The sequence below is a fragment of the Hemitrygon akajei genome, chromosome 16 (genome assembly GCF_048418815.1).
Source record: "Hemitrygon akajei chromosome 16, sHemAka1.3, whole genome shotgun sequence".
Classification (NCBI taxonomy): domain Eukaryota; kingdom Metazoa; phylum Chordata; class Chondrichthyes; order Myliobatiformes; family Dasyatidae; genus Hemitrygon; species Hemitrygon akajei.
Genome location: NC_133139.1, coordinates 20657475 through 20684720, shown reverse-complemented (window position 1 = coordinate 20684720; position 27246 = coordinate 20657475). Strand labels below are relative to the sequence as shown.

Here is a 27246-nt window from a genome sequence, read left to right as displayed (position 1 = left end):
GTTGGTGCCAGAATGTGTGGTGACACTGCGAGCTACCCCCAGCACATCCACAGGTTGTGTTGGTCGTGAAAGCAAGCAATGCATTTCACTGCACATTTCGAAGTACACGCAAAAAAATACATGAATCTAATTCTGAATCTACTGTGAGGGACCCAGTTCCAATATGGGTAAGCTCATCCCTACAGTAACATCTGATCAGCTTGGCTCAGTGTGAAACCCATACATTCCTTCATCCTTCTCCTTCTCTCCTGCTAATGTGCTGCCTTTGTTGTTGATTGCAGTCCCAATCAGAAAAATCTTTCTTGCATCATTCACCTCTCAGTCTAATATGTAAGTGACGGAGGGGCCTGCTGCTCTGGTGGGCATCACAGCTCAGCTTAGCATAGCTACCTCTCACTACATTTAGTGGCCACTTTATTAGGTACCTCCTGTACTTAATGTCCCCTGAGAGTGTGTCATGGCTTTCTGCTGCTGTAGCCCATCCATTTCAAGGTTTGATGTGCTGTACGTTTTACACACCACTGTTATAACGCATGGCCATTTGAGTTACTTTCGCCTTCCTGTCAGATTGAACCAGCTTGACCATTCTCCTCTGACCTCTCTCATTAGCAAGGCATTTTCGCCCATGGAGTTGCCATTCATTGGATGCTTTCCCCCAGGAGATCAGCAGTTTCTGAGATCTCAAACCACACCATCTGGCACCAACAAACATTCCATGGTCAAAGTCACTTAGATCCCGTTTCTCCCCCATTCTGATGTTTGGTCAGAGCGCCAACTGAACCACTTGACCATGTCTGCGTGCTTTTATGCACGGAGTTGCTGCCATTATTGGTTGATTAGATATTTGCATTAATGAGCAGGTGCACAGGCATACCTAATATAGTGGCTGCTGAGTGTACATTTCAGCTATTAACTCCGTCCCTCAGCTGTGCTTGGATACAAGCAAAAAGAACCTCTGTTGCTCCACAGTGCCTTTCAATAAACGGGAAAAGTGTACTCAATTTCTTTCACCCTATTGTTATTTCTGTTCAATCAGTGCAAACTACATTTAAAGAATTAATACTTCAGTAAACCATGCTTTGAAATGTATTTTACAATTGGTTTACCCTGAAAACTACAATGCAAAGGCTTGGGTTGTCTCAAACCAACGCATTAAGTGAATGCAAGATTACAGTTATAAAATTTTGATGTGGTATTGTGCTCCGGTTGTACCTATTTGTCAAGGTCCTGACAGCTTGCTTTAATTGGCAGCCCTCTTTGTGTGTTGTGACAATAGTTAAAATTTTGACTGAGCGTAGTTGTTGCAGCTAATGGCATAAATGACAACATCTAAAGCAAAATGTGTGTGTGTGTCTGGGTTTGATTAACCACAAAGACAGAGGCACAGACACCAGGGCTGCCTCTAGGCAATCAAGCCACCACAGAGATGAAGTGGGAAACTTCACTGAATGACGTTAAGTGCTTCAATTAGGGAGCATTTACATTCATTCATACCTTATAGACTTCCTACTCCATGTTATAACTGCTGTGTAAAACAAAAACGTATCATTTCCCCGGCTTGCTGCTCTAAGTTAAACTGGCAAGAAATTCTAGTGCCCCTAAAGGTCAGCACTGCAGTGGAGACTAATTTATCAGTTTGGTCAACTGGGGCCAACTGCAAAAATGAGTTAGACACTTTTGAGATTGGGGAGGGAGGAGACAGGATGTCTTATTGGGTAGGAGGGGCATGGGGGCAAATTTCTGTAGAGGGGCCCGGGATTATGGCCAAGAATTATCATGGGATCCGGGCTGTATCACAACCACAGGATCATGGGTATGGAATAGGGTGAGAGTGAGATCAATGGACTCAGACCTCCACCGGTCATCAGGTGGGGAGATCAAGGTCTTGGCTTCGGAGTGATGTTGGTACCAAGGTCATGAGGCTGGTGTAGGTGTAGCGTGGGATCAAAGGTCAGAAAGCTGCATGGTGGGTCAAAACCTATGCATAACTTCTAGGTCAATGCGCTTAGTTTAGAATTTACTAAAATAGTTAATTTTAAAACTTTTAAAAAGGAATGATTTATTATTCCAATTGTATGAACTTCCTACAACTTACCGGTAAGTTAAGTAAGAGTTTTATTTCAGGGATGAACCAATAGCAAAGTTTCATTGGAGGTATAGAGACTGAAATGAGAATTGTGGCCACCCAACACCTCAACCTATAACTAGCCCCCTAAGTGTTTCCACACCACTATCTTTTCCCTTTTTGTTATCGTCCATTCACTATACTCCTCCTCTTCATCCTCATCAGTCCATTTGTCCTCTGATTAACTTTGTTCCTCCAGGCAAGCGCTTCTCCCATCTCTCTTCGTACTCACTTCTTCTGTCCATCTCTTCGACTTCCCTTCTTCCCCCCCCTATTTTCTCCACTCATTATTCCCGTAGCTCTCTGTTCAACCCTCACTTTCTTCCCCCACCACCCCCACACACTGGAAAAAAAAACCCAGAAAAAAATTAGCTTTATTTGTCACATTTACGTCGAAACGTGTAAAAAATGGATTGTTTCGCACCAAACCAAATTTGTGAGGATTGTGCTTGGAGCAGCCTGCAAATGTCAGCATAGCATCCCCACAACTCATTAACTTTTACCCTAACCACGTGTCTTAGAAATGCGTGAGGAAACCCCTACGGTTACGGGGAGTCCGTAAAATCTCCTTAGAGACACAGTGGGAATTAAACCCTAATCGGTGATCGCTGGCGCTGTAAAATGATTACCCCTTAAAATATTCCTTTTAATGTTTCCATTAGTTTCAGATCCATTCAAATTAATGCTTTTAAGACATTCTGGGATTACTAATAAAGCAGGAGCGGTAAATCAATAGCCATTATTAGCAGTGTATCTAAAAGAATTGGAAGAATACATGGATTCACACTATGTTAATGCTTTTATTTGATCAAGCTTTCAGATAGTAAATCGCTCATTTTATATATTTTAATTCTCAAGGTGTTTGCCATTGATTTGTAATAACATCGCTACCTGCCCTGCTAAGCCCCAGGTGAACTCTGAACGACCGAGCAGTTCCTTCAGCGCTCTATAGAATCAAAGGATAGAAAATATGTTGCCGAGTCCCTCCAATATTTTGTGTGTGTATTGCTCTGGATTTCCAGAATCTGCAGAAACTCTTGTGTTGCATATGGAAATATTCCCTATAGCATCAGTAAAACCACTAGAAATGTATCCCTAGTCATTAGCACTAAATAAAGAATGTCGTAACGACTGCTATTATAGTCAGTGCCAAAATTCTCTCTATTGACTTCAACAAAAGTGAATTTTCCAAGTAGGGTTATTGTGCTTCTATATTTAATTTGACTTGTGAGGAATGAATTTCTAAGCAAATTGTACCACTACTCAGCCCATCTCTCATTCTGTGATTTAGTTTTAGAGGCAGAGGAAAGTCTCTGGGCCTTGTTTAAAGGGTCATTCTATGTGCAAGTCTTGAGGTTTTATAATGGCTATTTAAACAATGGGAAGAGCTGGGGGCAGGGTAACCATCACATCCCATCAAAAGCCATACACTTCCTCAACAAGCCGAACTATGAGGAAGATATTAGATCCTAGGATGTCCACTAACACAAACACACAAGACATAAGAGTAAAATTAGGCCATTCAGTCCATTAAATCAGCTCCACTATTTGATCATGGCTGATTTATTTTCCCTCTCAGACCCATTCTCCTGCCTTCTCTCTGTAACCTTTGACATCCTTACTAATCAATATCATATCAACCTCTGCTTTAAATATACCCAGTGACTTGGCCTCCACAATAACTGCCTGTGGCAATGAATTTCACAGATTCACCACCCTCTGGCTAAAGGAATTCCTCCTTATCTCTGTTCTAAAGGGACGTCCTTCTATTCCAAGAGTGTGCCTTCCGATCCTAGTCTCTTCCACAATTGGAAGGATCCTTTCCATGCCTACTCTACCTCGGCCTTTCAATATTCAGTCGGTTTAAATTAAATCCCTCCTCATTCTTCTAAAATACAGTGAGTTACAGGCCCAGAGCCATCAAATGCTCCTCATACATTAGGACTTTCATTCCTAGGATCATTCTCAGGAACCTTCTCTGCCCCCTCTCCAATCTAAGCACATCCCTTCTGCTCATGATATTCCAAATACGGTCTGACCAACACCTTACAGCACAATGTGTAGCCACACATCTTGAGGACAAGTCACTCGGCTAAAGAACCATTGGATGGTTGATGATCTTAGAAAGATCTCAATGTCTCCACAGACAGGGTAAACGAGACTGGGCAAGTGGCATCAGAGGATGCCTTCAAAACAATTCACTGATCTGCTTGTTAACAAGACATCTCAAGGACAGGAACAGATGCCAAAGAGTATTCATGTCACTTTGGTGAAATGTTTTAGTTCTCCAGCCACTTCTATATTGCTTGAACATTTTGCTTCTAGTACCCTTCTCTGGAGCAGCCCAAGCTTTGACCTCTTTCTGCATGTTAGAAGGAGTTTCTGACCTCAATAACTTGCCCTTCTCACATGTTTACAAACGCCACTGCCCTGCTGTCTTAAATCTGAAAAATTGTGGTGGGCCAGGTGAAATAATATGGGAATACACTCACATATATAATAATACTCGTTTCCAGGTCGAAATTCAAAGCCTAGGGAAAATGGTGTGAAGAGCTGGAACTTCTCGGAGAACTTCAGAGGACCGTTCGGTGTGCGTGGCCTATTGCACTCCCAGCGCTTGAAGCCATTGTTCTTGTGGTCACAGCTTCTGTAGCCGTCAAAATTCACCATGTAAAGGATGTAGCTCTCTGTCTTCTCCTCAGGTATGGAATCATCGTAGTGGGGGCAGTAGATGTCGAGGTAGTCATTGATGCAGACGTCAACTGTGTAATCCCCTCTGTGAAACCTAACAACGAGAAAAACAGTTCAGAAAATAGAATGAATTAAACCAAAGGCTATACAATTATTAAAACAATTCTCTCCAGATTGAGTCTTTCAGAACTCCAGTTAAACTTTGAGTATTACTGTTATGGGCCAGTAGCAACGTTCCTTCTATATTTTTTTAATCCTGTGAGGACCGTCCATTGCTCTGAGCAGGAAACTTTTAAATGACCTGAAAACTGCGTGGCACTTTAATAAAACATTGTATAAAGGAACGCTCCAGCCGCGCGGCAACAAAGGCTATGTGCGCAGGAGGATTTCAGTTACTGCGCAGCCATGCATCCGCTCAGCTTAGGGAGAACCACGGTCTGTAGACAGCATCACAATATTAAAGGCTTTCGTTCAGTTTCCACTCCTGAATTTTGAGGCTGTACACCGCAGCAGTTGCTCAGATGTGATATTTAATACCCAGGCCCTCAGTATCAGAATCAGATTGTATTTGCACTGATAAATGTCATCAAATTTGTTGTTTTGTGGCAGCAGTACAGGGCAATACATAAAATATTATATCAATTATAATAAATATATATTTTTAAACGTTAAATTAAGTGTAAACATCCATTCAGATGGATTTCAGTGATTTCAATGTTGGGCAAGATACTTTTAAATATAAGTGGAGTACCGTTGACCAAGTGGCCCTTTGTGCCTGCTGCATTATTTAATAAGATGATGAGCACCTCAAAGACTTGAGGATATAATGCAAGATGGCACTACAGTGCAGCATTGAGGGAGCCCCTATATTGTCTGAGGTGCTCCATTTCAGATGAGATCTGAACTAGAGGTCACATCAACTTTCTCAGATGGATGTAGATGATCCACTGGTAATACTGCAAACAAGAGCAAGGGCATTTTACTTGGTCATTTTTAGCAATCGATAGTGAGAAAAATAGATTATCTGGTCAATGTCACAAGGTGGAATGACATACCAACAAGTGCTATACTTTTCATCAATTAATTAACATTAATCATTAAGTTGATATGATTTGATGATTCATTTCCAAGGACCTGTCCTGGGCCCAGCACGTAAGAGCAATTACGTGCATATTTGCTCTTAATATGCAAATAGAAAGCATAGCAGAGCCTCGACTTCCTTAGAAGTTCACGAAGATTCGGCATGACATCTAAAAATTTGACAAACTTCTATAGATCTGTGGTGGAAAGTATATTGACTGGCTGCATCACAGACTGGCAAGGAAACAGCAACGCCCTTGAATGGCAAATCTAAAAAAAGTAGGGGATATGGCCCAGTCCATCACGGGTAAATCCATCAACACAATCGAGCACACCTACATGAAGCACTGCTGCCAGAAAGCAGCTTTCATCATCAGAGACTCCTTCCACCCAGGTCATGCTGTCTTCTCACTGCTACCATTAGGAAGAAGATACAGGAGCCTCAGGACCCACACCACCAGGTTCAGGAACAGTTATTACCCCTCAACCATCAGGCTCTTGAACCAGAGGGGATAACTTCCCTCAACTTCACTTGCCCCACTACTGAACTGTTCCCATAACCTATGGACTTACTTTCAAGGACTTTTCATCTCATGTTCTCAATATTTATTGCTATTTATTTATTACTCTGATGTCATTTTTCCCTTTCTTTTTGTATTTGTCCAGTTTGCTGTGCTTTACACACTGGTTGTCTGCCCTCTTTCATTGATTCTATTATGGTTATTAGATTTATTGAGTGTGCCCACAAGAGAATGAATCTCAGAGTTGTATATGGTGACATATATGTACTCTGACAACAAATTTACTTCGAACTTTGTCGCGAGAGATGTGTACAGATTCAGGTCTTTTCCACATCTTGCTGCTGCACCGCAGGACTGATTTATTACAGTTCTTTAAAGATAATTCTCATGAAGCCATCTAATTCAGACTTGGGCATCGATATTTTGGTGATGCTGTACCATGGATTATGACATTGCAAATAAAAACAGAAGTGCTGGAAAGAATCAGAAGGTCAGGCAGTATCTGCAGAGAGAGAAACACCACATTTCAGAACCAGCATTTCCCATTTTTATTTTAAATCAGCAACTTTTTGGGTTCAGCTTCAAGAAATTTGGCTGTGATTAGTAATCTTACTCAATGGGCACACAGGATAACAGATAAGGGAATTGCTCAGTAAACACACTCCTCACATGGTACCTTCCCCATCATATAGGGCAGAATATTTCATTTCTTTAGTAATACGGATCTGTAGGTGTGTATATGTTGTCTGTATACTGTATTTAAGGTCGATACTTCTGTTTATTTTGTAGTATGACTGTAACTACATTGTGGGGTGCATCATATTCTAAATCAGGTGTAGCCTTAAATTAACTGCACAAAAATTGGAGTTTCTTGGAGCTATTATTGTCTTTTTTTGGTAGATATCTTTTTGTATATATTGACATTTTTCTTTTCACTATTTTCATTAAGTTTTGTAAGTTTGATATTTGACAGACCTAGTAAATACCCTTGCATGCAAGCATCTCCAGCCTTTGGTCACAACCCACATATTTAACATGGTCAACAATGAATGTCACGATAGGATTCAATCAGGTGTTCAAGCCTCCTAGTGTGATTTACCCCTCAGTAGTTTCCTGACACATGCCCAGGATTCTGACTCCAGACAAATAAGGAAGCTATCACAATTATTTATAAGATGTGGGTGCCATGGTCAAGGGCAATATTTAATGCCCAGCCTAATCGATAAAGTTCTGTCACAGTTCTTTTGGCAGAAGTACTCCTTAATAATGTTGAGGAGGAAGTTCAAAGTTCAAACTCTATTTATTATCAATGTACTGTACGTATTTGTCACGGTACACAACCCTGAGATTCATTGTCTTGCAAGCATTCACAGTAAAGGCAAGACACACAAGAGAATCAATGAAAGACTACACCCGACAGGGCGGACAACAATGTGCAAAAAAACCTGTGCAAACACAAAAATATAGATAATATTATTAGTAATAGCAACAATATCAAATAAGCAATAAATATCGAGAACACGAGAAGAAGAGTCCTTGACAGAGATAAACACGAGAAAGCCTGCAGATACTGGAAATCCAAAGCAGCACACTAAATTCTGAAGGAACTCATCAGGCCAGGTAGCATCTATGGAAAAGAATTAACGGTACACGTTCCAGGCTAAGACCCTTCTTCAGGAATGAAAAGGAAGGGAAAGATGCCAGAATACAAAAGTGGGGTGGGGAGGGGGGAGGTGAAGGAGGGTAGCTAGAAGGTGACAGGTGAAGCCAGGCAGCTAGGAAGGATAAAGGGCTGGAGAAGAAGATATCTGACAGGAGAGCAGAGTGGACCATAAGAAAAAGGTAAGGATGAGGGGACCCAGGAGGGAGTTGAGACCAGTTCAGTGTTGGGGCGATGGTAGTTATCCTCTCTCCTTCAGGATGTCTGTGAATCTGTGTAGAGGGGATTTTTCAGATGGTGCTCTTCTACTGCCTTTGTCCTACTTGGTGGCAGAGGCCATGTGTTCGGGGAGTGCGGCTGAGATAGCCCAAGCAAGTCCATGTGATTGGCTTCATTTGTCACATGTATATCAAAACACTGAAACAAGCTTTGAAATGCATGGTTTGTGTAAAATCAGATCAGTGAGGATTAAGCTGCAAGCAGCCCACAAGAATAAATGATAGGGTGGTCGTATGGGCTGCTTATATTTCGATGGCATTGAGGTTGTTAAGTATGGTTGGAACTGCACTCTTCCAGACAAGAGTACCGAATCAAGCTTATGGCTTGTGCCATATGGATGATGACAAGAATTTGGAGGGTCAGGAGGATAAATTTACCATGCAGGATACTGTATCATGGCCTGGTATGGAAACACCAATGCCTTTGAATGGAAAATCTTACAAAAGGTCGTGGATTCTGTCCACTACATCATGGTTAAAGTCCTCCTAACCACTGAGCACATCTACATGAAATGCTGTCATAGGAAAGCAGCATCCATCATCAGAGATCCTCACCACCCAGGCCATGCTCTTTCCTCACTGCTGCCATCAGGTAGAAGATACACGAGCTTCAGGACTGATTCCTCCTGGTTCAAGAACAGCTACTTCACCATAACCATTAGGCTCTTGAACAAAATAGGATAACTACACTCACTTGCCCACAGCCAATAATCTCACTTTAAGTACTCTTTATCTCATGATTACACATTCTTGTTATTTATTGCTATTTATTTATATTTGCATTTTGTTGTCTTCTGCACTCTAGTTGATCTTTCGTTGATCCTGTAATAGTTACTATTCCACAGATTTGCTGAGAATGCCCACAAGAAAGTGAATCTCAGGGTTGTAAGCGGTGCCATATATGCACTTAGATAATAAAAAATTACTCTGAACTTTAAGATTTTCATTCATAGAAAGTTGCATTTTGTAGGGTAGAATTGGAAAGAGTTGGACACTGAGCTGCAGTTGGGAAGTTCTAAAGGGGAGTCTGAAGACATGCCTTAGAGAGGCTGTCATTGGTAGGGAGGGGGTGAAGGATTGAGGTGTGATTTCTAACGAGCAGGTGCTTAACGATCACAGAGCCTGTCTCCTGTGGGAAGGCAAAGCAGAGAAAAGCAGTCATCTGGAGACACAGAAATGAAGAGTGGATATCTGAGGGCAAGATACTCCAGACAGTCCAGCGTTGCAAGTCCCCATCTTCAAAGGCTTGGAAACATATTTGAATCTTGGGGGGAGGGGCTACTTCCTTCTTCACGCGAACCCTCCACAGTTCGAATAAATAAATAAAATCAACTTGCTACAATTGGCGGATCAGTCACCAAGGGTCAGAGGTGAACGGCGTAAGAATGACACTTGAAGCAGTTCTTTTCTATGCATTGTAGTTAAATTTGGAATCTATTCCTCCTAAAAAGCAGTGAAATGGATTCAGAAACAGCCTTAAAGCCCATGGAAGAATAAAAATTTGCAGGTATATGCACTTAGTGTCAACTTTATTAGTGTACTTTATAAAGCGGTCACTTGAATGTATGCTCGTGGTCTTCTGATGCTGAAGTCCGTCTACTTCAAGGTTCGGCCTGTCGTGTGTTCAGAGAGGCTCTTTTGCACACCATTGTTGTCGCACATGGTTGCTTGATTTACTGTTCCCTTCCTGTCAGCTTGAACCAGTCTGGCCATTCTCCTCTAACCTCTCTCATTAACAAGGTATTTTCACCCACCGAACTGATGCTCACCAGATTTTTGTTTTGTTTTCTACACCAGTCACTGCAAACTCTAGGGACTGCTGTGCATGAAAATCCCAGAAGATCAGCAGTTTCTGAAATAATCTGGCACCAACAATTATTCCATGGTCAAAGTCACTTAGATCACATTTCTTCCCCATTCTGATTCCGATGTCTGGTCTGAACCACCACAACAGAACCTCTTGACCATGTCTACATACATTGAGTTGGTGCAACATGATCGGCTAATTGGCTGATCCAACGGGATCCCACTACCAAGCGCATTTTTCCCTCCCCCGCCTTTCTGCTTTCCGCAGGGATCGCTCCCTACACGACTCCCTTGTCCACTCGTTCCCCCCCATCCCGTCCCACCGATCTCCCTCCTGGCACTTATCCTTGTAAACGGAACAAGTGCTACACCTGCCCTTACACTTCCTCCCTCACCACCATTCAGGGCCCCAGACAGTCCTTCCAGGTGAGGCGACACTTCACCTGTGAGTTGGCTGGTGTGGTATACTGCGTCTGGTGCTCCCGGTGTGGCCTTTTGTATATTGGTGAGACCCGACGCAGACTGGGAGACCGTTTTGTGGAACACCTACGCTCAGTCTGCCAGAGAAAGCAGGATCTCCCAGTGGCCACACATTTTAATTCCACATCCCATTCCCATTCTGATATGTCAATCTATGGCCTCCTCTACTGTCAAAATGAATCCAAACTCAGGTTGGAGGAACAACACCTTACATACCGGCTGGGTAGCCTCCAACCTGATGGCATGAACATTGACTTCTCTAACTTCCTTTAATGCCCCTCCTCCCCTTCTTACCCCATCCCTGACATATTTAGTTGTTTGTTTTTTTCTCTCTTTCTGCCCATCACTCTGCCTCTTCTCCATCTCCCTCTGGTGCTTCCCCCCCTCCCCCTTTCTTTCTCCCGAGGCCTCCCATCCCATGATCCTTTCCCTTCTCCAGCTCTGTATCACTTTCACCAATCACCTTTCCAGCTCTCAGCTTCATCCCACCCTCTCCGGTCTTCTCCTATCATTTCACATTTTCCCCTCCCCCCACTACCTTCAAATCCCTTACTATCTTTCCTTTCAGTTAGTCCTGACGAAGGGTCTCGGCCCCAAACGTCGACAGTGCTTCTCCTTATAGATGCTGCCTGGCCTGCTGTGTTCCACCAGCATTATGTGTGTGTTGTTTGAATTTCCAGCATCTGCAGATTTCCTCGGGTTTTGCTAATTATTTATTTGCACTAAGAACATAAGGAGCCAGAGAAGTGGGACCAACGAGAGGGTCTTTGAAAGAGGCACTGAGTGTACATTTTTCCAGGTTAGGTGCTGGTAACTATCTTGCAGTTATTTACCCTTCCCTAATTGGGAGAAGCCAAGTCCAATTTCACTAGCTGAGAATCAGTTTGGGATTCAACTTAATCCACACAGCTCTGCAGACAACAGCAAGCAAAGACATTCCGTTCATATGTGAGCGCCTAGACCCAGTAGGCTGTTAGAAAACTATCTGTCACGCAATTACAGGGCATGCACCATTTAATCCCCCCAAGTACGGCGCTTCTTCGAGCGCTTGCTCATTGAAGAGTTTGGCTCTCCTGTCAGTGTAACCAGTGAATGAAAAGGGAGAAGTGACTATGTCTAATGAAAGGAGAGCCAGAGGCCGAGAGAGAGGGAATCAGGCATGGGTTACACACACTTACACATGATGCCGAAGTGCATTTGGTTCATTTAACAGTTTAATACCGACAAAGCAGAACGAGGAGGCATTATTTATATCTCCAAGCAGCTCCTGAGATGGAAACTAGATCCCAGTGCTGTGCAGGTGCGTTCTGATTGATCAGCCGCATATTCAGTAGTTGAAAATGACTCCAGTTGCAGACTTCAGGCTTTGAGGTCAGAAGGTGGTTATTTTTATCAAAGCCAATTAACAGGCAGCAGATGCAAAGGTAAGGGTAATATCGGAAGTGGGCTGACTGGAGATGGAACAAGTGACGTGCGGTGAGTCTCCTGGTGTAACCCGAAGACCAGGTGGAAATGGTGGGTGGGCTCCCGTACGGCAGCTGCAGGATGCAAACCTGTTATGCATCAGGCTCAATTAATTTCTTCCGATGGGACCTGCCAGCGCCCAGTGTTCAGGGGTTATTAGAGATTTCGGGTACCGTGTGCTAATGTATCGCACTAAAGCTTTTACCATAACAAAGCATCTGCAGCCTGCTAATGTTAAAAGGCAGCTGTCTTTACAACAGAGTGTTTGGCAAAACCGTTTCCCATTTGTTGTCAAACACATGGCTAGAGGACAAAAATTATTTACAAATGCGCTAAGTATCATCCCTCTGATGGCTTTATGAGAAAAAAAATTGCCAAATCTTCCTTGAAAATAAAAAAAACATTGCCAATGTTCAGCTGTTACAGAGGCTTTGGACAATCACCAAACACTTGCAGGGCCCGCCCTGTTGGGATTGTCCTCTTGCTTCAAAGTCAGAAGACCATGGGCTCAAGTTGCATGTAAGTAAATAATCCATACAGTACTGACGGTGTGCAACATTGTTTCAGGTACTTACATTTCAAATCCGTTAAACTGAAGACCCATCTGTTTTTATACTTCATGGATCATTCCACAAAGAAGACTCTGGGGATTCTACCACATGTCAAAGTCGCCTGTTATCCTGAAGGCAACATCTCTGTCCTTTTCAGAACCAAGTTAACTCGACTTGTGTTTCTGGCACTTCAATACCAACTATACATAAATGGCTGTGAAATGCTCTGGAACAGCTAAGATCAGGAAAGGTACGTCATGAAAACAATTTTTTCACAAATTTGCTACTCTGACTTCAAAATATTTCGGCTTTCTATCACCTTCCTGCTTTTTTGTGCTCTCATTAGAACTCAAGAGAACAAAAGAAAGTCTCATTTTAAAAAAAAGTGTAAGATTCTGGGCAGCTTAACATAGTGATGCTTTCCCTCACGGAAAGATCGAGAACTAGAGGAGGTAACCCATTCAAGATGGAGATGAGAGTTGCCCTTTATCAGTGGGTCGTGAATCTTTGCAATTTCCCAAAGAATAACGGAGATAGAATCTCCTGACTGAGCATGGTTTGTTTTATTTGTCACACTTACGTCGAAATAGCGAAACATACAGTGAAATGCGTCATTTGCTTCCGACTGAGATATGCTGGGGGGAAGCCCGTAAGTGTCGCCTTCTTCTGCTGCCAACATAGCATGTCCACAGCTTACTAACCCTCACCTGTAGCAAATCTTTAGAATGAATGGGAGGAAACTGGAGCACCCAGAGGAAACCCACTCAGTCACAGGGAGAACAGACGGCAGCAGGGAGTGAACCACAGTTTTACAGTTGGTTCTGTAAAGGGTTATACTAGCTGCTATGCTACCATGCCACCCTAGACAAATCATTGGAATATGGGGAGTTAAGTATCACAGGGACAGGCAGCAAGGTGAAGTTGGGGCCAAATAGAATGGTAGACTGGTCCCACCTAGGCCTCAAAGCTCTAGATCTCCAACTCTTGATCTCTCACTCCTTCTTAAGATATTCCTTAAACCCCAAACTACCAACCAAGCTTTAAGCTAACCAGCCTAATTTTTCTTCATCTGGTTTAGAGATATATGGTGTTTGATAATGTTTTACTGCACATTAAAAGCACTATATAAATGCAAATGTTGTTGCCGCACATGGTTAAACAGCCCTACTCATTCACACTAACTGCATGTTGCCCAAGGGAAGGAGTTTCCACAGTCTGAATCCAGGAGTAAATGATACAGAGATTAAAAATAGTAAACAAGTCTATATCAGATCGTCCATTATTGTGAAGCAATTCTAACCCAGGCAGTTCCAAGTTATTGAAGAAACAATGCTATAATCCACTGAAAACTATAATAGACAATAGACAGTAGGTGCAGGAGTAGGCCATTTGGCCCTTCTAGCCAGCACCACCATTCACTGTGATCATGGCTGATCATACACAATCAGTACCCCGTTCCTGCCCTCTCCCCATATTCCTTGACTCCGCTATCTATAAGAGCTCTATCTAACTCTGTCTTGAATGCATCCAGAGACTTGGCCTCCACTGCCTTCTGGGGCAGAGCATTCCACATATCCACCACTCTCTGGGTGAAAAAGTTTTTCCGCATCTCTGTTCTAAATGGCCTACCCCTTATTCTTAAACTTTGGCCTCTAGTTCTGGACTCACCCATCAGCGGGAACATGCTTCCTGCCTCCAGTGTGTCCAATCCCTTAATAATCTTATATGTTTCAATCAGATCCCCTCTCATCCTTCTAAATTCCAGTGTATACAAGCCCAGTTGCTCCAATCTTCCAACATATGACAGTCCCGCCATTCCAGGAATTAACCTTCTGAACCTCCGCTGCACTTCCTCAATAGAAAGAATGTCCTTCCTCAAATTTGGAGACCAAAACTGCACACAATACTCCAGGTGGGGTCTCACCAGGGCCCTGTACAGCTGCAGAAGGACCTCTTTACTCCTATACTCAATTCCTCTTGTTATAAAAGCCAGCATGCCATTAGCTTTCTTCACTGCCTGCTGTACCTGCATGCTTGCTTTCATTGACTGATGTACTATAGTTACATAGACACTGGCATTTGCAAATGCATTACCACAAACCACAGGGAGAGGATGGGTTTGAAGTATGGAACTCAAAGACTGGCACTATCAAATATTTATTTATTGCTTCAGTTCTATGGATGCTGCCAAACATGCTGAGATTCCCCAACATTTTGTGTGTGTAACCCTTTAATGTGCCTGTATCTTTCCACTTTACCTTTCTGGGGGAAAGCTCAGGATTCTGTGGGGAGCGAACTTCCCTCCAGTCCTGATGAAGGGTCTCAGCTGGAAAGGTCGACTGTTTATTCCTCATATATGATGCCTGACCTACCATGTTCCTTCAGCATTTTGTGTGTATTGCTGTGGATTTCAAGATCTGCAGAATCTCCTGCGTTTGTATTCTTATATTGTCCCTTTATCCCTCTTATTCACTTTTATATTTAACCCAGTTCTTCCTTGATCTATCCAGCCAGGAGCTTCAAAAGTGTCCGTCTTTCAAATTTATCCCACTCTCTAATACCTTCCAAATTCCTTTTAGGATTTTTAGTCACCTCCATAGGTCACAACATTGGCCCTTCCCATATGTATAAATATCATCAGCTTAAGACCCCTCTGCTAGGAAATCCAGACACTAAATCCATTCCAAGGTAGACCTCATTTCAGTGAGAGAGAACTATCTGTTTTTTCGGTTTTTGTACATGTGCCCTGCTTGTTAGTAACTCACATCCTACTGGGCTTAGAAGGTGGGACACTACAAGACTGACATGTTGGGAGACCAGTGGTTGGGGCATGAAAGGAAAGTTGGTTGGCAGCAAGATGTCAAGCAAGGATGTCCTCCAAACAGATCCAATCAGGTTGGAAGATCCTACTCAACATGGAACTATGTGTTGACAAAAACAGAGGAGACTAAGAAAGATTTATTTTTGCAAGCAGGTAGGATTCTCCTGTAATTCATTTAATCTCCCAGCCACTTCATCAAGGAAACTTGTAGCAAAAAAAAACATAATTGGATTACAGGATCAACCAGGCACCCCACAACATCTGTCAGATTTTTTTAATAAGATAAAAAGATTGTACGCCAAAGCAATAATTCCCTTTGCACGTCACTAACATCCTGCTCTTTGGCATAAGCACAAATGAAGCAGCATCAGAATTAGGATAAATGATTCCCCCCACCCAAGCCTGCTCCTCCATTCAATGGTCTGGCTGAACTACAGATTTGCCACTTTCCTGCCTGATCCACATATCCCCCATTCCCCAGACTTTTCAAAAACCTATCGATCTAAGCCCTAAGTACCCAGATCAAAGAAGTGTCCACAGCCCTCTTGGGGATGAGAATTTCAAAGATTTACACCCCTCTGAGTGAAAAAATGTTCTCCTCAGCTCAACCCCACATCACCTTTGCTCTGCAGCTACAGGGCGGCCATTTTCTACAGCTACTCTGTCAGTCGGTCTCAATGAGATTGTGTTCGTTCAGTCTCACTCAATATTTCCACATCGGACAGACATAATAATTCTGCATTGCCTCCCTGGCAAGAATGTCCCACATTTAAATACGGTGCAGGTGTAAATGTAAGTTTGGTAGGCTCTAGTACAGCTACCTATAAAATCAAAGGGTTTTGCCCACAGGCATGGGCATCTTGATCTGGTAGCTACTGTTTTCTAAGCTTTATGAGCTAACATGTTTAACCAGAATGGAAATAGATAAATAAAAAACACATGTTTTCACAATATACCAAACCAACCTGTGATTAAAGACTTCTGAGGTGCAGCCATTGTTGTAAAGCAAGAAACATGGCAGCCAGCTTGCAAGCACAGCATCCCACAAACAGCCTGGCCGCGGTTTCAGACCATCTGGAACTGATGGTCAGGACTCTCCTGCTCTTATTCAATGTCACACCATGGAATTGTTAATACCTAGCTAAGAGAACAGGGGCCTAATGCTTTACCCAAGAGCAAGGACGTCTAACAGTGGCTCTCCTGCTCTGTTACACGGGTGTGTCGGCCTGAACCATGCTACGGTCAGGGTGGCATGGTAATGTAGCAGTCAGTGCACGGATTTACAGTGCCAGCAATCAATAACTGGGATTCAGTTCCATTGTCTGTACGTAGTTTGTACATTTTCCCCATAACTGCACGGGTTTCCCCTGGGTACCCCATTTTCTCCCACATTCCAAAGGCATACAGGTTAGGCTTAGTCAGTTTTGGGCATGCTATGTTGATGCCACTTGCAGGCTGCCCCCAGCACAATTCTCAGACTGTGTTGGTCACTGACACAAAAACAACACATTTAATGTTTCAATGTGCATGTGACAAGTAGAGCTAATCTTCCTTTTTCTATTCCCATCTCTTGAGAGGAAACTAATTTTCCAGCTCAGAGACAAGTGCGCTGCCCATCGCACCAGACCAACCTTGTTTATTTGGCTCGGTTTGTTGGTTGGTAACCTCAAAGCCAGCTGAGGGCAAAACTGTCAACAAACATCACCTCAGCAATGAGCACTAAGGGATGAGTCACTCTGTGATCTCAGTGTCTGACTGAGACTTGTGTTCCTGTATCGTGCTTAACACATCAGCAATAAAGTTTCCGAATGGGCTCAGCTGCGTGGAGTGTTTCTCCAATGGAATTCTCAGAGCCCTGGGGACAACGTTGTCTCTTCTAAGTATAACATGAGACAATTATAAAACACCTCATTCTACTTATTAGTCAGTAGAAGGGAACTGCCGTTATTAGCTGGGATATTTATAGTCTATCCCAAACAGATCAAATTCCCCCTCACAGCCCCGAGCCTGCACAGGTTGGACAGCAGGCACCGGTATAAACCTACGGGGTGCAGTTGGTTTAGAGAGATTAAATCCAGCTGGGTCCTGCCCCAGAAATGCACTTCTCACTAACATACCTTGACAGCCCGTCTCCAGGGCCTAAATAACTCTGACACCAACCAGTACTGGTGTACTAAGCTGAGACCTCTCGCGCTCCCTGCCTGCCCGTTGAGCTCTGACGTTGAGCCAGTGCTTCGGCTAGTAACACCCTTTCCGCACATTGGTACCTGCTCTGCGGCTGCCGGCCTCCTGCATTTGGGGTTTTAGTTTGCTGAACTGGTACTGGCTCGGGAAGTTCGGCTACCCGTTTTCTGCATTTTTAACAGTGGGGAGAGGGGACACAACAATTTCAGAATCAGGTTTGTTATATCTGACATACAGTAGGTCACGAAATTTGTTCTTCTGTGGCATCAGTACGATGTAAGACAAAAAAAAAAAGCTGAAATAAATAAATAAATGGCTAGATAGATAAGATAGTGCGGTAGACAGAATATGGAACTGATGCTTCTGTTCATGGACCATTCTGAAATCTGATAGTTGAGGGGAAGAAGCTATTCCTAAAACATCAAGTGTGGGTCTTCAAGTTCCTGTAAGTAGTATTGGGAAGAGGATACGTACTGGATGGGGAGGGTCTTTAATGAAAGATGACAGCTTCTTGAGGCCCCATCTTTTTGAAGATGTCCTATGTGGTGAGGTTTCATACACAGTACATGGTAGGGAGTACAAAGGAAAGGTGAGACATTCTATCAGAATCAGGTTGATACGTCAAGAAAGTTACTGTTTTGTGGCAGTAATGCAAGATATTAAAAATACTATATATTCCAATAAAATAACAGACAAATAAATAAATACTGAAAAAGAGGAATAGTGTGCCAGTGCTCATAGGTTCATGAACCACAGAAATCTGATGGTGGAGAGGAAGAAGCTATTGAGTGTGGGTCCTCAGGCTCCTGTGTACCTCCTCCCTGATGCTAGTAATGAGAAGAGGGCATGTTCTAGATGGTGAAGGTCTCTTGTTAATGGATATCATAGAGTCATAGAAATGTACAGCCCAAAAGCAGGCCCTTCGGCCCATCTAGTCCATACTGAAACCATTTAGACTGCCTACTTCCATCACTTTCTTGAGGCACCATCTGCCAGTAGGTACTGCTTGTGTATATGGAAAATGTATTGTGCATGTCGATAGAAGAAAAGTCTTGGTCGACAGTGCATGACGTTCATGAGTTACATCAAGGGGTGGGCAGGCAAAATTTTTGAAGAGCTTATTCGAATTTCTCAGATTAAAAACAGATGGAAGACCATGATTGCCCATGTCCTACACCATGGCATATAATAATAGTGGTGATGATGATGATATCGAAAATAAAAATATTATATATTCTTGCAGGGTAAGGAACAAAGTAAGCAGGAGACCTATAGATACTCTCCCTCCATGAGTGATCTTCTTCCTGATGAGGTGATTCAACGTTACAATTTACCATCTTGAAACAGGCCAATAATTTTCAAATTGTGCATTAAATTGTGAAACAGGATTACTTTGTTTTCTACTTAAAAAGTGAACATATTTCAGCTCTCTTTTTTAAAATTTGAGAATTTATTAGACAATGCAATGTTGTTCCTTGACTTTTCAGTCAGTTATGGCTCAGTGGACAGCCCCCTTGTCTTTAAGTCACTAAGTCATAGGTTTCATCATCACTCCAGAGATGTGTGCTCTGAGTTAGGCGGAAGCTCTGCTGTAGTTCTAGGGGAGTGCTGTTCTGATCAAGAATTTAAACTGAGACCCATTCCACTCTTTGATGGTGGAATTGGAAATTTCCCACTTCACTAATTGAGGAGGAGGCGGCACTCTTTCTCTCGATCAATATGACTTGATGAAAAAAAACCATCTGGCATTGGTGTTTGTGGAAGCTTGCTGTGTGAAAATAGGCTGCTATGTTGCCTAAATGACAACAGGGATAAAATAGGAAATGAGTTGATTGCCTGTGAGGTGTTTGTGAATTCCCTGTGGCAGAGAACAGTGCTGTAGAAATTCAAATACTTCTCTCCTGACTTCCCTTAATACAATCAATTCATTACCCCGTGTAACATTCTTTTCCAGCCTATTAGCACTTTTGCCTCTGAAATATGGATTTAAGGCCTCTCTGTAAACGTGAGGACCATATCTAGGCCAGCACCTCAATGCAAAACTGAGGGAGTGTTAACTGTCGGCAATGCTATTCAGGTGGGCCATTAAAGATAAATTAGCTTTATTTGTCACATTTACATCAAAACGTACAGTAAAATACAGCATTTGCATCAAATCTAATCAGTGAGGATTGTGCTGGGCAGCCCGCAATTGTCTCCACACTTCCGACACTAATATAGCATGCCCAACGCTCACTAACACTAACCCGTATGTCTTCAGGATGTGGGAGGAAACCAGAACAACCAGAGGAGACTCACGCAATCATGGGGAGTGTTGTGTATTTAATATTTCAATAATATTTAAGTAATCTTGTATATATGCTGGCTGGTGGGAGTAGTGGCATCATATAACCATATAACAATTACAGCACGGAAACAAGCCATCTCAGCCCTTCTAGTCCGTGCCGAATGTTTACTCTCACCTGGTCTCACCTACCTGCACTCAGCCCATAACCCTCCATTCCTTTCCTGTCCATATACCTATCTAATTTTTTTTTAAATGACAATATCGAACCTGCCTCTACCACTTCTACTGGAAGCCCATTCCACACAGCTACCACTCTCTGAGTAAAGAAGTTCCCCCTCGTGTTACCCCTAAACTTTTGCCCCTTAACTCTCAACTCATGTCCTCTTGTTTGAATCCCCCCTACTCTCAATGAGCGCCAGACTTTGGAGCGAAGGTTCCCGAGTTCGAATCCAGCCGGCTCCCATCCGTGCTGGGTTGAGAGTCAAGCTAGCAACTCGGCCTTGTAAAAACAAGAAAGCCTGCTAAAAAAACGCCGTCACGATGACTCCACTCGGAGTTAAGGGCTTTCTTCTTCAATCTTGTATATATATTGATTGATTAAGCATTCTTGTTTGTTCAAATAATTAATTATGGGTTATATGTAAAAATACATGAATTGCATCCTCATCTACCACATGATACAGGTGTGCCTTGCTTAGAGTAAACTCGAACTACACTCATGTCCATGACCCCTGTGTCTTCTTTAAAGTCATTTAATATTCTGAAGTTACAAAACATACTGGGGAGAACATACAAACTCCTTTAAGACAGCAACATGTATTGAACCCCGATCTGAATCTGGTGCTGTAAAGCACTGAACTAACCACTTCGCTACACCTTGCCGCCCTAGAGAGCAGAGAGATAAGCCTGCCGCTCACTTGAATCTTGTCGATCCATGGCATTTTGCAAAAGTTTTCTGATGTGGTCAATACCAAGCCTTCAACAACAGGATAAAAATAAATAAATTTCTCATGGTCTCCGTCCGAAATGTTGACTGCTTATTCCCCTGACTTGCTAAGTTCCTCCAGCATTTTGTTCATTATATTTATATTTTCTTACAGCAAGTGGCCCAGACATTTCATGTTGATTCCTGTCAATTCCATTCCTCCACTTATTTTCCACAAGCCTAGACTTTCACACATGCCCATTAACTTGCCTCCCCCATTTACCTCTTGCCTCTCATCTTCATTACAGGGAATTTACAGTAGTGACATTAACCTACTCACAGATCTTTGGGAAGTGGGAGGAATCCGGAGTGCTTAAAGGAAACCCACATAGCCATAGGTAGAGTTTGTAGACTATGGACGGACAGACAGCACAGGAGGTCAGAATAGAACCCAGTCACTCGAGCTGTGTACAGTAGTTCTTCCAATTGCACCATTGTTATGATAGTTATTTTGCCTGTGGAACTTACTATATGAAGATTGATCGCTTGGTATTATCAAGGATCCCACCCATCCATCCAGCATTTTCTTTGACTTTCTACCATCAAGCAGGAGACTCCAATGCAGGAAAACAAGAACGATCAGGATGGTAAGCAGTTTCTTCCCTCAGGCCTACAGGCTTCTGTAGCCCCTGTCCCATCACATTCGAAGGGTTAATCTGTTCTGTACTTTACAATATTCAATTTATGCACTTCACTTTGTCTATTTATGCATAATCCATCTGAAGATTTTATCCTTACTTTCATAAGTTATTGTGTGCTGTGTGTACTTCTGTGCTTTACACTCCAGATCGGAGAAACGTTCTCTCGTTTGACGTTAAATGACAATAAACTGGACTTGACTTGATTCTCTATATTGTCCGTCGTAACTTCAAGAGCTTTTGTGTACCTCACAGGCCATGGAGCACGTCTGAGATGGAGTCACTGTTAGGATAAGCAACCAATTTGTACACAGCAAGTTCCCACAAACAGCAATTTGATAATGACCAGAGAGTCTGATTACATCGCTGTGTTGATTGAGGCATAACTGTTTGCCAGACCATGAAAGATCTTTGAATTATGGCCAAGGGGTCACTTCATGCCCATTAGAGAAGGCCGGTAATTATTGTCCCACTTGAACAATGTCATCTCCATCAGTGTGTTATCTCCCAATAGTCCATTGGAATGTCAGCCTGGACTTTGTGCTCAATTCTCTGGAGCTGCTGCGTAGCGTTGCCGATTATAATTTAAAAGTTTGTAATTGAATGTGCAGCAGTCTGGGACATCCTTAGGACATGACAAGATACCATATAAATGTGGATTCTTTCTTCTTTCCCTGCCCCTAGCTCTTCCGCGGGGAAGCAACCTCTCTGATGCTTTTTGCAAAGACAGATGAATCAAGAATTCCCCAAGTGGGAAATCCCAGAAGCGCAATTCACTTTAAAATCCTCCATAACTCAAGGACAAAGAACATGAAGGGCACCACACATTAAACAGTCTCTTCTTTCAACAGAATGAACTTGTTTCTGTCTTCAAGGCTGCACAGATACCCACTTCAAGACCTCGCTGATGATCGAAGGTAACTTCAATAAGATGGTTTGAAATTTGGTAAAGATAGCAGACGTTCATTAAATGTACATCAATATTGAGGAAAGGCTCCTTACTTTGTTTTGGAATTTGTTATTTTACAAGGAAAACAACGGCAATAAGAACAAAAAAAAGAGTTGAAAGAATTCAGTCAAATTCATTGTTATTTTTACAGCCTCATATGTAAAAGTCACAGTTTTAGAATCATGAATACATTGAATCATTGTCGCCAAGGAAACTATTCAGCCCTTCAAGTTCCTGTCAGCTCAGTCTCACTCCCCACATCTTTCCTGATAACTCTGCAAATTCATTTTCCTCAAGCTTCTACGCAAATGTACTTAGAAGGTGATCACTGAGTCTGCACCCACCAGATCTTCAGGGAGAGAATTCCAGATTGCGACGCGTCACAATGTGAATTTTTTCTTCACCTCATTTGACACCTGCTTCATGCCACAGATCCCCTCAGTTTCTCTTCAGCCCAATATTCAGTCCACCTCAGCCTTGGTGGGAATCCCAAAAATTCACAAACTTCTGAGGGCAGAAATTCCTCCTCTACTTTGCCGTTGGTCACTGATTGCTGATTCTGAAGTAATATCCTCTACTAGATTTCCCGGTCAGGGGAAACTCCCTCTGAGCATCCATCCCATCAAGCCCTATCAGAATCACCCTTTATTCCTGTGGAAGGGAAAGGCCCAATCTGCTCAACCTTTCTTGGTAAAACTGCAACACCCTAAGAAATGATAGAGTAAAATTTATTTGCTCTGCCTCCAAGGCAGGTACATCGTTCCTGAACTGAAAAGACCAGAACTGTATGCATAAATGCCATTCCTGATTCAAGCAGGCTTCAATTATCCTGGTGCCCAAGAAGAACATGGTATCTTGCCTCAATGACTATTGTCCAGTAGCACTTACATCAATTGTGATGATGATCATTGAGAGGTTATTGATGAAGAACATCAACCCCTGCCTGAGGAGTGACTTGGACCCGTTCCAGTTTGCTATCATCACAACAGGTCAACAGCAGATGCCTTTTTATTGCCTCTTCACTCAACTCTGGAACATCTGGAGACTGCAGATGCATACATCAGGATGCTCTTCATTAACTACAGCTCTGAATTCAATACTATCATCCCTTTAAAACTAGCTACTTTCTTAGAAGTTTGCGAAGATTTGGCCTGTCACCTAAAACTTTGACGAACTTCTATAGATGCACAGGTGGAGATTATACTGACTGGTTGCATCATGGCCTAGTATGCGAACACCAACGCCCCTGAATGGAAAAACCTACAGACTGTGGTAGATACAGACCAGTCCATCACAGGACTAACCCTCCCCACCATTGACCACATCTACCAGGAGCACTGCCGGAGAAAAGCAGCATCTATCATCGAGGACCCCCACCATCCTCTCTTCTCACTGCTGCCATTCAGGAAGGAGGTACAGGTGCCTCAAGTCCCACACCACCAGGTTCAGAAACAGTTATTACCTCTCAAACTTAAGTTCCTTGAACCAGTGGGGATAACTTCACTCAACCCATCACAGAACCGATTCCACAATCTGCCGACTTACTCTTAAAGACTCTGCTCTCGATATTTATTGCTAGGTTAATATCATTATTATTATTATTTTCATTTTTTGTATTTGCACAGTTGGTTGCCTTTGGCAAATTAGTTGCCCGTCTTTGCTGCGTGCAGTTTTCATTGATTCTACTGTGTTTCTTTGTATCTTCTGTGAATGCCAGCAAGAAAAAGAATCTAAGTGTTGTATATGGTGACGTATACGTACTTTGACAATAAACTTACTTTGAACTGTTAAAAGGCCAACATTTCATTTAACTTCCTAATTACTTACCTTACCAGCATGCAAAATTCTGTTTTCTTGGTACATTGAATTGCCAGTTAACTTAGAATCAGAATCAGAAGCAGATCTATTTACTTAGTTAGTTAGTTAGTGATACAGCATGGAGTAGGCCTTTCTGGCCTTCGAGCCACTTCACCCCAGCAACCCCCAACAACCCCAATTTAACCCCAACCTAATCGCGGGATAATTTACAATATCCAATTAACCTACACGGTTCGTCTTTAGACTGTGGTTAAAAAAAATGGAGCACCCAGGGAAAACCCAGGGGGAAGGACGTACACAGACTCCTTACAGACAGCGCCAGAACTGAACTCTGAACTCTGGAATGCCCCGAGCTGTAATAGCATCATGCCGACCACTGTGCTACTGTGGTTCCCATTTGTCATGAAATTCGGTGTTTTGTGGCAGCAGCGCAGTGCAATGTATAAAGTATACTACACATTGTAATAAAAATGTATATTAATAAAGTAAACCAGTAGTGCAAAATAGTGAGGTAGTGTTCGTGGATTAATTTTCCATTCAGAAATCTATGAGTGCATCAGAGTTGTAAGCAAGACATCATTACATCTGGTTATGTCTAAAAGGTTCCCTCATTTGCACATGACATAATTACAACCACATCCCCTTGCTGCTATGTAATACCTTTGGCACAGTAAAACATCCCAAGGCATCCTATAGGAAACCAAATAGTATTTAACAGAGGGATGCAAAATCGAAGCAATGGCAAAGAAATGGGTTTTAAGGAGCTCATTTAAGGAAGGGAGATGTAAAGGGATTCAGGATATAGGAAAGTGCTCTAATTTCAATGCCAAGGTTGTTGAAGGCACAGCTGGCAAAGGTGTAGTTGTTAAATTTGAATATGCTCAAGAGTTTAGAACTGGAAAAGTACTGCGATTTTAGAGTGCTGTGGGTTACAGAGAAAGGAAGCTACAGGCAGATTTGAGCAAAAGTATAACATCAGCAAAAAAAAAATTAGCTTAAAATTGAACGAGGGCTGTTTTGGATGGATTACGGTATTTCAACAAGAGAGAATGCTGCCCTGTCTGACCTTTCAAAATGACTTACTTTCCTTTTTTGAAGAGAAGTATTTTTTGTGTCTGAGGCAAGCACTCTACAAAAATACATGGCTTGCTCCTGACCCTTAGCCAGCCGACTCTTTCCCCGCAGCTGAAAGAAAAGAAATACTTCCAGGAATTTCAACAGAAACCAAACATGAATAAAACGGGCCTCAAGTTTCTGTCAGCCTTTCGGGTCAAGTCTCCTTGCAAGCAACTGCCTTTCTATTGAACAGCAACTTTTAACCTGGAGAGGTCCTTGGCAGGTGAATTTACAGACGTCTGCACACTGAGCAGCACTGAGGTTTGCTACCCCCAAGGGCTGAGAAGGCCACAGCTGAACCACAGCTATTTTTTTTTGAAAAGACTGTCTTCTCATGAACCTTGACTAGGAAAACACAGAAAGATACCCGCTTCCACAGAATGAAGTCTACAGCCCAGCTGGCAAGCATTGTCCCACTCACTTTTAAACAATATGTCTTTGGTGGATGTTTATTCTGTATTAAATCAATTCCAGATGTCTAATGATTGAACAATTATTTACAAAGCAGCTATGTTCCTCATGGACATTACATTCAAATACCCATAACTGTCTCTTACACACACACACACATACGCACACACACACGCGCAAACGCACACCCACACACATACACACACACTCACGCACACACACACACGCACACACATACACACACACGCGCAAACACAGACACACACGCACGCACACACACGCGCACACACACACACGCACACACATACACACACACGCACGCACACACGCGCAAACACACACGCACACACATACACACACACGCACGCACACACACGCGCCGCACACACGCACACGCACGCACGCACGCACTTGTTCACCTCAGTTCTTCAGGAATTTTAAGTGCATGTAATGCAGAGCATAGATCAAGTTCTTGCCATCTTTGATTTGAATTTAAACATCATGCTGGAAAATCTACAACAGTGGATCAAAATAATAATCATTACTTGATCATTGATAATGATCAATGAATAATTGACAAATAATCAGCAAGTTGCCAAATAAGCAACAACTAACAACAGCTTTGTTGAGCACCTTTGCTCCAGGGAGGATTTCTAGGTGACCAGCCACTTTAGTTCCTTGCCCATCCCATTTCGACATGTCTGTCCATGGCCTCCTCTTACTGCCAGGATGAGGAAACTCTCTGGTATGAGGAGTTACACCTCTCATTCTGTTTCAGTAGCCTCCAACCTAATAGCATGAACATTGATTTTTCCAACTTACAGGAGTTTCTCCTCTTCCCCCTTCTCTCCTTTTCCATTCCCCATTCTAGCACCCCTCTTACCCCTTCTCTTCTCCTGACCTGCCTAACACTTCCCTCTGATGCCCCTACACCTTCCCTTTCTCAAAGGTCCACTTTCCTTGACTAACAGATTCCTTATTCTTCAGCCCTTTACCTTTTCCATCTATCACCTCCCAATTTCTCATTTCCTTCCTCTTCCCCCACCCACTTTTCATCCCACTCACCTGGTTTCACCTATTACCTTCTAGCTTGTACTCATTCCCCTCCCACACCTTCTAATTCTGGATTCTCCTCCTGTCCTTTCCAGCCCTGATGAAGGGTCTTGACCCTAAACATTGATTCTTTATTTTTTACCATAGATGCTGCCTGACCTTCTGAGTTCCTCTAGCATTCTGTGTGTGTTACTCCAGATTTCCAGCATCTGAAGAATCTCTTGTGAAAATACTGATCATGGTAGATTTATACCAACTCTGAGTTTACAACCATTCAAGAAAGCCTTGAAATATTTAGGCCAAAAGTAAGTTTTAAGAGTAATTCAGC

The 27246-nt window shown here is 42.7% G+C and overlaps 1 protein-coding gene across 2 annotated transcripts in view; it reads right to left on the bottom strand.

Annotated features, from left to right (window-relative positions):
- The window catches only part of LOC140739808 (ephrin-A5-like), a 442905-nt gene that overhangs the window by 66698 nt on the left and 348961 nt on the right, over positions 1 to 27246 (bottom strand). For both annotated transcript variants that reach the window (XM_073068352.1, XM_073068353.1), the window contains exon 2: positions 4618 to 4910. In XM_073068352.1, coding sequence (XP_072924453.1) covers positions 4618 to 4910 — 293 coding nt within the window. The remainder of the gene's footprint in view (positions 1 to 4617; positions 4911 to 27246) is intronic.